The following is a 12,239-nucleotide window of genomic DNA, read 5'->3' as shown; positions in this document are numbered from 1 at the left end:
ATTTGTTCTTTACTACCGGCCTGTAAATGAAACGGTGGCGGCGCTATGGATCTAGAGCCATTTTAGCCCCTCACTATGCTTATTAGCCGGCATGTTTTCAGCCGCGTCTGACATTTATGACATCTTTTCAGCCCCCAACCCTCTCCCCTGTGTGTTGTTCGTGCTCTTTTCATCCACCATTCGGACTCAATCAATTGCAACGACCGAGCGATCGCACTCAAAATGGATGTTTATGGCACAGCGGTAACGGCCATCACGCAGGCCTACCAGGTGACCGTTTTTATCCAAGGAGTTATCTCCGACATCAAGTCCTTCGATGAGGACCGAGCACAATTCCGCCTGAAGTTGAACGTGCAGCTCTCGACCCTGCTCTTTTTCCGTCGCATTTTTGTTCATCCAGATCATGGCCTACTCCTGCCGGGCAAACTCGACCCTCTCATTGCACAGACCATCGAGGGCCTGCTTGTTCAAATGCGCAAGACATTGACTGAGTATGAGCTTGTGGCTGTCAAGTATGGCCTTGTGATGGGCGATGATGAGGATGAAGGATTAGAGAAACCCGAGCAGGTCAAGGAATCACTCCTGCATCGCATCAAGACCAAAGCCACGTCCCTTAAGTTGAAGGGCTACGATTGGTCATTGTTCGACAAGAAACGGCTGCACAAGATACTCGAAGCCTACACCGACTGGTCAGCCGACCTGCGCAATTTGATGCAGCATCTGTCCCAGGACACGCTGTCCAGGGTAGTGGATGAGGACGATCAGGGCCTGAAGGCGACCGGGCTGGAACCCGTGATCAAGCGGCGAAAATTGGTCGAAGCGCATGCTCCGGCCGATTTTCAAAGCTTGAAGGGCCAAGTCAGTGAGGAAGGTAATGTGTCGGGCGGCTATCAGCTGGGACGCTGGACGCCATCCAGCTCAACATCCGGCACGACGGTGGTTATAGAATTTCATGAGTATGAAGGCATGTTAAAAGGTGATGATCTGGAGCCCGATGAGATCGAAGAGTTGAAGGAGCCCATTCGCAATCTAGCTTGGCTTCTCAAAAACAGCACCTTCAATAGCCACAAGTCCTCCGAGGCTGAACTAGGGTTGGAACCACCTCAGATTTATGCGATGGAGTGTCTAGGGTTCATCGACCAGCCGGAAGAGGAGCGCAACGTCTTCCTCTATAAGCTTCCAACGTCCGACGAGGTGGATCAGCATCAAGACACAGCAGCGACATCGAAACTCACCACCCTCCATAGCTTTATCAACGCTGTAGACCGGGAGAACAAACGACCACTGAAACGGCCATCCTTGAATGATAGGTTCAGCATGGCGCATTGCCTCGCAGTGACCCTGCTGAATGTTCATGCCTCGGAGTGGGTTCACAAGAATGTCTGGAGCAAAGGAATCCTCTTGTTTTTGCAGACTCCAGCAGGCGTTCGCGCCTCAGGTCTTCAGGCGCACCGACTGTCAAACACCCCGAAGTCTCAAGAACGAATCCTCGCATACCTGAGTGACTGGGGCTACGCACGGTCCGAGCAACAGGGCACGGACATGCGTGGGGACTTCGAGCCCGAAGCGAACCTCTACCGTCATCCTGAGCGGCAGGGAAAGCCCACCCGACAGTTTCAACGGCGCCATGACATTTACGCCTTGGGTGTAGTGCTGTTAGAGATCGGCCTTTGGGTGACATTGTCTCGATTGATGGAGCCCAAAATCCGCGACGCAGAAAAGACCGGACGACTACCAAGGCCTAAAAAGGTCGCCTCGGATCTGACTGCGCTAGCCCATCAGAATCTGCCAAAGGAGATGGGCGAGGGTTATGCCCAGGCCACGATCGATTGTCTGACAGGAAATTTCCGCGACGGAGATGCAGGGCTTGCCTTGGACTTTCAAGAGAAGGTGGTGCATGTGCTGGCTCAGGGAATAAATCTGTAAATCGTTCGTTCGTTGTGAAAGAATGTTGAATTGATATCGCTTGAAATGCCGCTCTGCTACCGACTTCTCTTTTCTAGTTTGGCCTTGACCTTCCGTTCGTAATGATCCTTCCATCGCGCGAGAACGGCTGCTCGCTGACCATCCGAGGCCAACTGGAGTTCTGCGATGCCCTGGGCAATGCGTGATTTCACTACACAACATCGTCGATTCTTCCCATAGGAATTGGCAATGCTGCGGTGAACCCCATTTAGAGGGTATCCCAGCAAGCCCCATAGACCTGTACGCAACTGTCAGTCTGGCGCTTGTCAGACTAGGGAAGCCATTTGAAGCCTACCTGCTTGAGGTTTGATCAACAATCCTCCAATTCCCTTGCCCACCCCGGATGCTAGACCGGAAGCGCCTTTGCTATCCCATCCTTGATGAGGTTGAGTCACGACACCAGTGATCCCATCGTACCAGCTGTACACGAACTCCTGTAACACGTTAGCCATTTGTGGCAAAGCGATACGTCATACGCGAATCTAACCTGGCCAGCTGCGACAAATCCTGACTTGACTCCTGTGGCTATAGGTGCCTCTCTCACAGTTTGGTCGTGATAGAATCGAGGAGCATTGTGGAATGTATGGCACAATAGGAATGTAACGCTCATTGGGATCTCAATGATCCAGTCCAACAATTGACGTCCAGTGTAGCCAGAATTGATGAGTACATTACTCACAGACGCCGTGCCACGGTTCATGGTCGGCATGTCCAGGGAGCTCTGGCTCGAGGATGATTTTAGCGAATTACTCGAAGGGGCGATGGAGATGCCCGAGTCTGATCGTTGACGAGTCTCAGGCTTATCTGCCAGAGTTGTCGAGCGCGACGGGGAGACAGGCGCTTGCGTCGCGCAATAGCTCGAGAGACTATACCTCTCGGCGAATCTGATGGAAGGCGACCGTGCAAAGTTTTGCACTAGTTGAACGGGCATCTCGACCAAGCCGGTGAAAAAGTTTGTGAGGGACCCAGCGAACATCTCGGCTCCGGGAAGACCTGGAACGCCCGGATCAAGGTTCGTATCGTAGGATTTAATTCGAAGCCTGCCCAATATGAGTCTACAGAAAAACCATGGAAGTGCAAGAGAGCGTACAACTTAATGTTCTTTGGGTCTAGCTGCTTCGAGTGGACAAGGACTGCAGCAGCGAATGCACTGAGAAAAATTCTTGTGTGCTGGACTCGCCATACAGCCGGACGATCAGGGCACAAAGCGCATCTTAAACTATTCAGGCTCAAGTGCTTATGAAAGCTGTCCATTGCCGCTGCGGCACCTTGCTCGGCTTGAATCTTACAGCTCAAGACCTTGGCTTGTTCTTTGATCTCGGGTTCCATGCAGTGCCGAATTGCGCCCGCAAGCTTATCAGCTGTCAATAGTTTGAAGGGGATTGGCGCAGGCCCCGCACCATTGGAGGCAACAAGCATTCCCCAGAAAGGCTGATCACCGAAGAATGGCACAATGACAGTGGGCCGGCCCAGGGCTAACCCGGTTGCTGTCGTTCCTGCACCACCATGATGGACAACGCATGACACTCGGGAGAACAGCCAGTCGTGCGGACAATTGCCTAGGAAGTACACATTCGGGTCATCAGCCTCATCAGCACCGATATTACCCCAACCTTTGGAGACTACTGCCCGCTGACCGGACATTCGAACGGCTTCGAGAATAGTCTGCGTGAGTGCTTCCGGGTCATCGACAACAATTGATCCAAACCCGATGTAGATCGGTGGTGTTCCAGCTTCAAGAAATTCGACTAGATCTTGAGGCGGCTCATGCTTGTCATCATGCGGCACAAAGCAGAACCCAACCACATCGATATGGTCAAGCCAATCGTCAGGCTTCGGCAAGAGGTAAGGAGACCTAAACATCCCGTTTAACTCGAGCTCCCAACGAATATTTATCCTTCAATTGTACGTACCAAAGATATGTGAAAGGTATTCTCAGCCGAGAAAGAAGGCTAGGCGCACGCATAGAATCCAGCCGCTCCAGTCCTAACTCATGCCGGCGGAATTCGTTGATCAAGTCACCCACGCCCTGCCATATCACTGTTTCCGCTATCATGTACGACATCAGCTTGCCTACTGACGATTTAGTATTTGTCGAGCGAACTTTCGCCAGTGGATGTGAAAAGGCCTGCGTGGGCGACCATGGCATCCTGTGCTCTATGTAAGCGTTTATCGATAAGACACCCACCACCATAGAACAACCCACGTAAACATCAAATGAAGAGGAATCCCCATCTTCTCCGCACAGTGAATGTGTGCGAAGCTCGGGGGGTTGGCGATGATAGCATCTGCGACGAATGGCGGCGCACCGGTACACTCAGCCGGGTTAAAGGGGTGAATGCCTTCGCCGGGCTCAAAACACGACCGCCAGCAGCCACCAAGGATTTCTCGCACATCCTTCCGCCGTCGGCTGATATCCCCCTGCGTGATCGCTTCCACCTTGGGCACCAGGTTGGGGTTCTTGACCATGAACGACATAAGCTGCGCCGGGTCCCCGCCAATGTTGAAGAACTCCAAGTCATGAGCGCGCACAAAATCTCGGAATACTAGGTGCGTGGCTAATCGGACGCGATGACCGTGTCTCTGTAGTTCCTGTCCAAGCGCAATGAAAGGTTGCACATCCCCGCGAGACCCCACGACGTGTATGACCACATTCAACCGGAGCGGAAACCGCGTCATGCTGTCTTCTGGCATCCAGGGACGATGATGCTCAGCCTGGCGCCGGAGGACATCGAGGAAGCCCGCAAGCCGGGGACAGTTCTCTTGTAGGTCGACGAGCAGGCGTCCATCATCTAAGAACCATTCATAAAATTAGCGACCGTACCCATGATTGATGTTCGAAGTCGAAAGTGATACCTGTAACCGCACTCTCTGCTAGAAGACCCGGAATGAGGGCCTTGAGCGCCTTCGCCTCGCATAATTGAGGATTGATCGTCTCCGTCATGACTGAAAGTTGCTGATCTGGGAGCCTGGGATGGGATGGGTTGAGTATCTCATGTCCGGACAAACAAGGTCACCATGCTTGTCCAACAGTCCTCGCTTGACTTTATCCTAGCATTGTTCAGACAGCAGATGTGCATGACAAATTGCTTATCAGGATTCCTGGCTCCGTGGCGTCAGTCGTGTTCGATCTCGATCTGGGCCGATCTGGGAGTCTCGTGCAGTGGCCGAACCACGGTTCGTGCACTGTTTCCGACATGTTGATATATAATCATGTCCTAAGATCCTTGGTTGTCAACTTGTCAGCACGGGGATCCCCAGACAACACCCACGCACGACGTCATCTTCTGTTCAAGCTGATGGGTACTGGATGAGTTGAGATTCAGAAAGAGGCCTGGGTCAAGCTGTGAGCTCCGGGGAGACATGCCCAGCCGCAAGCGGTAAGAACAAAACAGGCGCCCGCGGGCAGCAAATCCATTGGATAATGAGTTCCGCGCTATTCAACAGTGCAATAAATCCCATTCATTTCAGACCGAGTCAGGTAGCGGTTTCTATACAGTTTCCCCTGCGGGAGAGGCAGCCGTTCATTGCAGGCATACTACCTACTAATCCATTCCATCTAAAAGCCTCTATTCAACTCTGACCCTAGTCACTGGCCCCCGATATTGATGCTTCGCATATAGCATATAATAGCCCACAGCCAAGAGCACCACCCCCGAGAAAATCACAATACTCCAATTCATGTCCGCAGCATCGGGGTGGTTGGTGAGAGGGAAGAAACTAATTGTTAGAATCAGAACCAGCACAAGGATTGAGACGGTGTCGATGAACGGCGTGGCGCGCCCAAGACTCCACCGTGCCGGAGGGAGATAATCGCCTCTCCATCGCCGGAGACGCACACACGAGATCGAAATTAGGTAGGAGGAAAGTAAGGCAGCCGTGCCTAGTGACATAATGGCATTGAAGGCGACCGCGGAACCAATGTTGATGAGGGAGAGGAGGGTCACAATAACCATGCTGACGCATAGGGCGTTGAGAGGTACTTTGAGGGTCGGGTGAATCTGATTTTCATACATTAATCTTTGGACTTTGGCGTTGTCACACTGTTCCAGCATCAAACAAATATTGATTCGGGTAGGCAAAGGATGCTGTACCTTTGAGAAGAATCCAGCAAACGGCAGGCCTTGGTCACGCGCGAATGCGTAAATTTGTCGCGAGGTCGTAGCAACGTTGCTGATGGCAGCACAGAACTGCATGATCATGATAACGACCGTCATCCCGGTGGCTGCGCGGGTCGAGCCAGTGGCGTTCCAGAAGACCTGGATGAAGGCGAATCCGGTCTGACTGGCCATGACCTCTTCAATGTTACCGAGACAGAAGGCAAAGGTGATGATCATGATAAAGCCAGTGGTCCCGTTCAGAATCAAGGTGCTAACCATGCTTACGGGGAGGACGCGGGAGGCATCTCGGATTTCTTCGGCTGGTGAGGTTTTAGTATTTGACAAGGAAACTAGATGCAGTTCCAGATCCTGGTAAGGGGCGGGGGCCACGGCTAAGGAACTTACACATGTGCACAGCAGAGTCGGGGCCTAGATGACACGATTGAATCAGTATGAAGAAGGAGGTAGCCAAGTAAGACATCGACATACCGATAAGGGCGTAGATTGGGCCTGTCAGCCCTACCAAGCACGCAAGCCCCATATTACCCCACGATCCATTGTCCTCAAACGAGCCAAAGACCTCCGACGCAGGGGCCGTGGGCGACAACACCCACAGCGGAATCAAGATGCCGAAAAAGCCAAAGCAATGCACGACCAGAATGATACCCTCGATGAAAGACAGTTTCTGGGCAAAAAGTGTGTTGAACAACAGTGCCCCTAGAGCTGCAGCAATCACGATCAGCGTTACGTGCCACGGTTGATAGACATAACTGTCAGGGTAGTTGATCGCGAGTAAGCCGACCAACATGTTGGCGACAGTGTAGCAGCAGCCTGCGATTCCCGTATGCCAGCCCAAGACGCACACCCAACCGGTGAGATAGCTGAGAAAGCGCTGTTTACTGGGGGGTGCGAACTCCGAAACCCAATGATACTGTCCGCCAGATGTCGGGGCCCTGAAGTGGTCAGCGACTATATGCATCCACCTGTATTGAATCACTTACATGGAGGCCATTTCAGCCATCGATAAAATCACGAAGCTGAAGCCTATTACTGCCCCGAGATAGGTATAAATCATTCCTGCCTTCCCTCCATCTGTGAGGCCGTACGAAGCACCGCTGTCCGACCCAATTAGTCAAAGGTGCAGTACATGCTGCTCGGCAAACGTACAACAAGACGGCTTCCCAGGTACACATCAAAACTGCACTGAACCCGACAACGGAAAGAAGTCGAAAGTTTCGCTGATCAAGTTAGATCCCATTCACAGGCTGTATTGACCAAGGTGGTATGCTCACGTTCAATTCCTGTTCTCTGCCTACACGCCACATGTCCTTTCGATCTTGTACCGTGCCATCTTTTCTCGTAGTCGTGGAACTCTCATATTCGCCAGGGGATGAGTACGTAGAAAACCCCGGTGCCTTCTCCGTGGTAGTCGACATTATGGCTGAATGCGCGGGTGAGAGTACTTAAGCCGAGGGAAGACTGCAGAGAAGAGCGCACAATTCTCGAAGAAGGGGATCCCCTCTACTTAACGTGATCGTCATAGCACGGAGTGTCCATGGGCCGGCAGGTCTGGACATTTCATTGACGGGTAAGATTAATATACTGAAGTGGTCCATCAGCAGCTAAAAGCTAGGGTTGGGAACAATTGATTGTGTGACCTCCGCGGGCCAATTTCCCAAAGTGCTTATCCCGCAGTATCCCTGCAAATGCAACGGCACTTATGCACACTAAAATCCCCGTCGTTATGTAGATTGACTGTGCCACGAAGTTCGCTGCAGGAGGGCACTGCTCAGCACGTTTCTGTAGATGGCATACTTAATTACTTATATCCATCCCTGTTAGTCCGGTTTTAGATCAGACAATGGGGAGACGCACCCCGGTCTGCGCGAATTTTTCCTTGGCTATGTTCGACCGACTCCAGTAGACAAGGATCAAAGAGGTTTGAAACTGTTGTCGAATAGGGGAGGTGTCAATCTCTGATTTTATTAAACATGGGCCAGTTGCCAATTGACAGTAAGGTCTCTCGCTGCTCTCAAGCACAATCACCTTGCCACTGCGACAGCAGAAGTATGGATCAGTCGATATGCCACAAGCAGCCTATGCGATCTCCGACACGGACCGTCGTGGTCTGGTGGTGGTTGTCGCCACTCTTTTCATGTCTTGGATGGTCCTGGTCAGCCTCTTTCGCATCTACATGCGCTTGACTATCATAGGGCCGTGGGGACTGGACGATCTGATGGCTATATTTGGTGCTGTGAGTACTGAGCCATGCGCCAGATATCTGGATAACGCGACAGATCTGAAATATACTGAGACCTGAGTATGTGGATAGATGATGGGGATCGCTGATGTCGGGGTAACGATGAAAGGTGTCAACGATGGATTGGGAAGCACAGAGAACCACCAAAGGGTGTCTCAAATCAACCTCGCTGAACAGGTATACTCCACTTGATGGAACAAGACTGAGCATTGTGCGCCGGCTTGACTGACTCGTCTAGGATTTATATGCTACAAATCTTCTGTTCCTGGCTGGCCATTGTGCAGCCAAACTGTCGGTTCTCTTTCTCTTGCAACGTCTGGGAAGAGAAAGATCATATCTGAGGGCATGCGTGGGAGTGATGGCGGGCATTGTACTATGGGCGGTGGTATCGATCATGATCGTCTCTTTGAAATGTCCATTTCGTCACCCGTGGCTCATCGACCAATGTGCGAACATTGTAAGTCCTCGCTCGGTTTGTGAATGGCTTCCAAGCTGACGACAATCCTAGCTCGCTCGCTGGCAAGCGATTACCGTTCTAGATGTCATAACCGAACTTTCGTTGCTTATCCTCAGTTTGTATCTTGTCTGGCCGATCCGCTTGACACGAATGCGGAAGGCTGGTGTTATTGGCGCGTTTGGGACGAGAATCGGGTAGGGCGTCTGCTCTTTCAAAAGTCCCCTGCCTCGATGAAAGTCAGCTTCTGATCTCTGGATGCCTAGAATTGTCATCCTTTCTATTGTGCGGCAAACCACGCTAAACACCATTGCACATACCAACGACCTCCTTCTCGACATCTCCGACGCAGTCATCCTGACTCAGGTCCTCTTGCATTGCAGTATCATGGCAGCGACATTGCCCTGTCTCAAACCGTTCGTTGTGGCGTTCAATACTGGTTGGGGTCAAGGCACAATTGGACAAGATGGTAGTAGCTATTACCATCAGCCCAGCACGGCATCAGCGACCGTGGAAAGGTCTCATGCTACTTCGAAAGGAGGGTCGGAAGCCTCGCGGCAAAAGAATTGGGACAGAACGGCTGTGGAAGACTCGAGTCATCGAGACTCTCAAGAGTGGATCATTCAGGAGACCCGAGAATGGTCGTTGCGGTATGAGACGATCGAGATGAAGCCAGTGGATTCGAAAAGATAGACGAAGAAGGGTGCTCGGAGTATGTATTGTCTGGTACGACGGGCCACCACGGAAAATCTCGTAATTAATGCCTAATGTGGTATGTCGACCAGCTATCTTACTAGCGGTAACATTCGTAAGATATACTCTTTGCAGCCAACGTACAGTGCCTGGCTTCGTCTCACAGCCGAAAGAATCAGCAGCTGGCTGAGTTGTGATTATTAGACCATGATCTCCTTAATAAGATATTTGGGCTGTGACGAGGGCTTTTCTGAATAGCTGTTCAACGCTCGTGGCTTGCGCCGAAACCTTCACCCCAAGTACCCTACGATATGTTCCTCTCTCGAAGATCTATAGCAGGTAAGACGTGCGATAAGCGACGACTCTCGAATCCGATTTCTAACATATTCCACTTCTCAAGGAAGCTTGCAGCTTCTGCACAGCACGAGAGTTACGCCATTCCAATACCAAAGACCGATAGACAAGCGACCTCACTCGTCTCTGACGGCCAGTGGAAGTCCCCGAAAAGAAGTCGCCCTTGCGACGCACGATCAAGACCAAAGCTCCATTCAATATGCCCTGTCAGTACTCTCACAAACCTTCATTTCCTCTCCGCCAGCCCCGTCTGACTGAGATGCGTCCAGGACCACCCTGGACCAGGTAGCCAACTGGGCTCTTCAGGGCTCCTTGTGGCCCATGACCTTCGGCCTGGCGTGCTGTGCCGTGGAAATGATGCATGCGGCCGGTCCTCGCTACGATATAGAACGCCTGGGAATGCTATTTAGGGCCTCCCCTCGACAGGCGGATCTTCTGATCGTCGCCGGCACGCTGACGAACAAGATGGCGCCAGCGTTCCGACAGGTATACGATCAAATGCCCGAACCACGATTTGTGATCAGTATGGGAAGCTGCGCGAATGGGGGTGGGTATTATCACTATAGTTACTCCGTGGTCCGAGGCTGCGATCGGATTGTTCCAGTGGATGTATATGTACCAGGATGTGAGTGCTATCCTCCGCGGGCTAGAGCTTCCATGAAGGGCTTGCCGATGACTGATGACTCTATAGGTCCGCCAACGGCCGAAGCGTTGCTGTATGGGATTTCCCTGGTGCAAAAGAAAATTCGGCATAGAAAATTGACTCGGATGTGGTATAGGCGCTGAGTCGCGTTAGGTCCTTGTTTTGAAGATGTGTAGTTGGTTTTAGAATGACAGATTGTTCCTAAAGTAAAGAAAAACTTAGTCATCACAGGACCAGGTTTGACTTCTTGCGGGGGAGCGAATTCTTTTCGTCACCAATTCTCCTCTTGCAAATCATCACCATACCAATCCAAACCTCATTAATAAGTAGGTCTCGTAAAGCATAGTGTCCTCATGGGTGGCCAGAAGAGGGAACAGAAGAAAAAGTCGCACCACGGTTGTCTGCGATGCAAACAGCGAAGTGTCAAGGCAGGTTAAAAGCGGACCAGCCCTGGTGTCTGAAGATAAGGTAGCCTCTGCTTACTGTTCCATGATCATGCCGTATAGTGCGACGAAAAGCGGCCTGATTGCTCCAATTGCATTAAGCGACAAGAGATCTGCCACTATGCTGCCTCAGGGCCCTGGCTCTGGACACAGCCATCCATTCATGTAGCCCATGCAAACCGTACAGCATCGGCATCAACCCGGGGCCCGGCGCTGCATCGACAACCCCCAAACCCTATGAGCAGACCGGCAAAGGGCACTCATCAAGACCCTCTCCTGATGACAACAATCCCCCCATCATTCCCACCCATCAAGACCTCACCTCATCACCACCCCCTCTTGCTCAACTGGACCACCTCCACCTGCCACTCCATCGCCCGCACGCCGATCGACGGCCGGATCTGGCAAACCGTGATCCCACAACAAGCCCTCAGATGCCCGCAGCTCTTCCACGGCCTCCTCGCCGTCTCCTCCCTCCACCTCGCCCTGCAGCAGTCCACCTTAGCACCTAGCCAAGACCACCAGAAAAGCAGCCTGATAACAGCGGCAGAACACCACCAAAGCGCCGCGATCACTCTCCTCACCCAAGCCCTCCCCATCAGCACCGACACCGACAAAACCACCACCTTCGCCCTCTCCTGCCTACTAGTAGGCTTCGCATTTGCGTTCCCCCTAGCAGTCACACAAGACCATCGCCAAAACGCCCTCGATGACCTCCTCAACATCTTCACCCACATCCACAAAATGATGGCCTTCTCCACGCCGACCATACCGCACCTCCGCACAAGCGAGATGGGGGATCTTCTCCACCTCGATCATGACGACAACACCAACACCCTCAAGAACCATCTCCCCCCAAACTTATCCCCCTCCTCCCGTCAAGCAATCACAATCATCCTCCAGCACCTCAACCACTCCCTGACCCGCTCCTCCACCTCCTCCTCTAGAGAATACTCCTCTGGAGAACACCTGATCTACCTCACAACCATCACCCACCTCGGCCACCTCCTCGCAGAGCACGACGACACCGACCCCACCACCCCTAAAGATCTCGTCTCCGCCAGCTTCCTCTGGATCTGCTCCTTACCCACCGGGTTCCTCGACCTCCTGCGGCACCGCAGACCGCTGGCGCTGGTCATTCTAGCGCATTACTGCGTAGTGCTGCATGCGCTGCGGCACCGGTGGTGGATTGCCGGGTGGGGGCGACAGGTGTTGCAGACGGTGTGTGACATCCTCAAGGCCGAGGGGGAGGAGGAAGAGTGGAAGGTGGCGTTGAGGTGGGTTTGGGGAGAGATTGAGGGGGAATGAGTTGTACTATATTATAAGC

The 12,239-nt window shown here is 52.4% G+C and overlaps 6 protein-coding genes across 6 annotated transcripts; 4 read left to right on the top strand and 2 right to left on the bottom strand.

Moving 5' to 3' along the window:
• The first annotated feature begins 22 nt into the window (after window positions 1-22).
• Window positions 23-2,119, top strand: BO66DRAFT_176896 (uncharacterized protein). Its single transcript, XM_025642343.1, has one exon. It carries the CDS (start codon window positions 223-225, stop codon window positions 1,924-1,926), a length of 1,704 nt encoding a protein of 567 aa, XP_025507763.1. The 5' UTR covers window positions 23-222; the 3' UTR covers window positions 1,927-2,119.
• Window positions 1,983-4,758, bottom strand: BO66DRAFT_366221 (glycosyltransferase; the record flags this gene model as incomplete). The annotated part of the gene is made up of 6 exons (XM_025645245.1): window positions 4,172-4,758; window positions 3,879-4,115; window positions 3,056-3,820; window positions 2,453-3,005; window positions 2,261-2,399; window positions 1,983-2,203 (listed from the first exon to the last, which is right to left on the bottom strand). Exons 1-6 carry the CDS (start codon window positions 4,657-4,659, stop codon window positions 1,983-1,985), a joined length of 2,403 nt encoding a protein of 800 aa, XP_025507762.1. The 5' UTR covers window positions 4,660-4,758.
• A 675-nt stretch (window positions 4,759-5,433) lies between these two features.
• On the bottom strand, window positions 5,434-7,857 carry BO66DRAFT_388580 (amino acid transporter). The gene is made up of 7 exons (XM_025646592.1): window positions 7,358-7,857; window positions 7,233-7,303; window positions 7,067-7,180; window positions 6,555-7,018; window positions 6,471-6,494; window positions 6,060-6,385; window positions 5,434-5,966 (listed from the first exon to the last, which is right to left on the bottom strand). Exons 1-7 carry the CDS (start codon window positions 7,499-7,501, stop codon window positions 5,535-5,537), a joined length of 1,575 nt encoding a protein of 524 aa, XP_025507761.1. The 5' UTR covers window positions 7,502-7,857; the 3' UTR covers window positions 5,434-5,534.
• Window positions 7,858-8,148: 291 nt separating this feature from the next.
• BO66DRAFT_313876 (uncharacterized protein) lies at window positions 8,149-9,472 on the top strand (the record flags this gene model as incomplete). Its single annotated transcript, XM_025643405.1, has 5 exons — window positions 8,149-8,319; window positions 8,398-8,502; window positions 8,564-8,782; window positions 8,834-8,976; window positions 9,046-9,472. 5 exons carry the CDS (start codon window positions 8,149-8,151, stop codon window positions 9,470-9,472), a joined length of 1,065 nt encoding a protein of 354 aa, XP_025507760.1.
• Window positions 9,473-9,628: 156 nt separating this feature from the next.
• On the top strand, window positions 9,629-10,881 carry BO66DRAFT_176870 (NuoB/complex I 20 kDa subunit family protein). Its single transcript, XM_025642342.1, has 4 exons — window positions 9,629-9,811; window positions 9,873-10,032; window positions 10,096-10,451; window positions 10,518-10,881. The coding sequence occupies exons 1-4, from the start codon at window positions 9,784-9,786 to the stop codon at window positions 10,610-10,612; spliced, it is 639 nt and encodes a 212-aa protein (XP_025507759.1). The 5' UTR covers window positions 9,629-9,783; the 3' UTR covers window positions 10,613-10,881.
• BO66DRAFT_366210 (Zn(II)2Cys6 transcription factor domain-containing protein) lies at window positions 10,823-12,220 on the top strand (the record flags this gene model as incomplete). The annotated part of the gene is made up of 2 exons (XM_025645244.1): window positions 10,823-10,891; window positions 10,976-12,220. 2 exons carry the CDS (start codon window positions 10,823-10,825, stop codon window positions 12,218-12,220), a joined length of 1,314 nt encoding a protein of 437 aa, XP_025507758.1.
• Window positions 12,221-12,239: the final 19 nt, after the last annotated feature.

The sequence above is a fragment of the Aspergillus aculeatinus genome, assembly GCF_003184765.1.
Source record: "Aspergillus aculeatinus CBS 121060 unplaced genomic scaffold BO66scaffold_5, whole genome shotgun sequence".
Taxonomy (NCBI): Eukaryota; Fungi; Ascomycota; class Eurotiomycetes; order Eurotiales; family Aspergillaceae; genus Aspergillus; species Aspergillus aculeatinus.
Note: the sequence above shows the minus strand (reverse complement) of the source record. Positions and strands in the feature narration are given on the sequence as shown.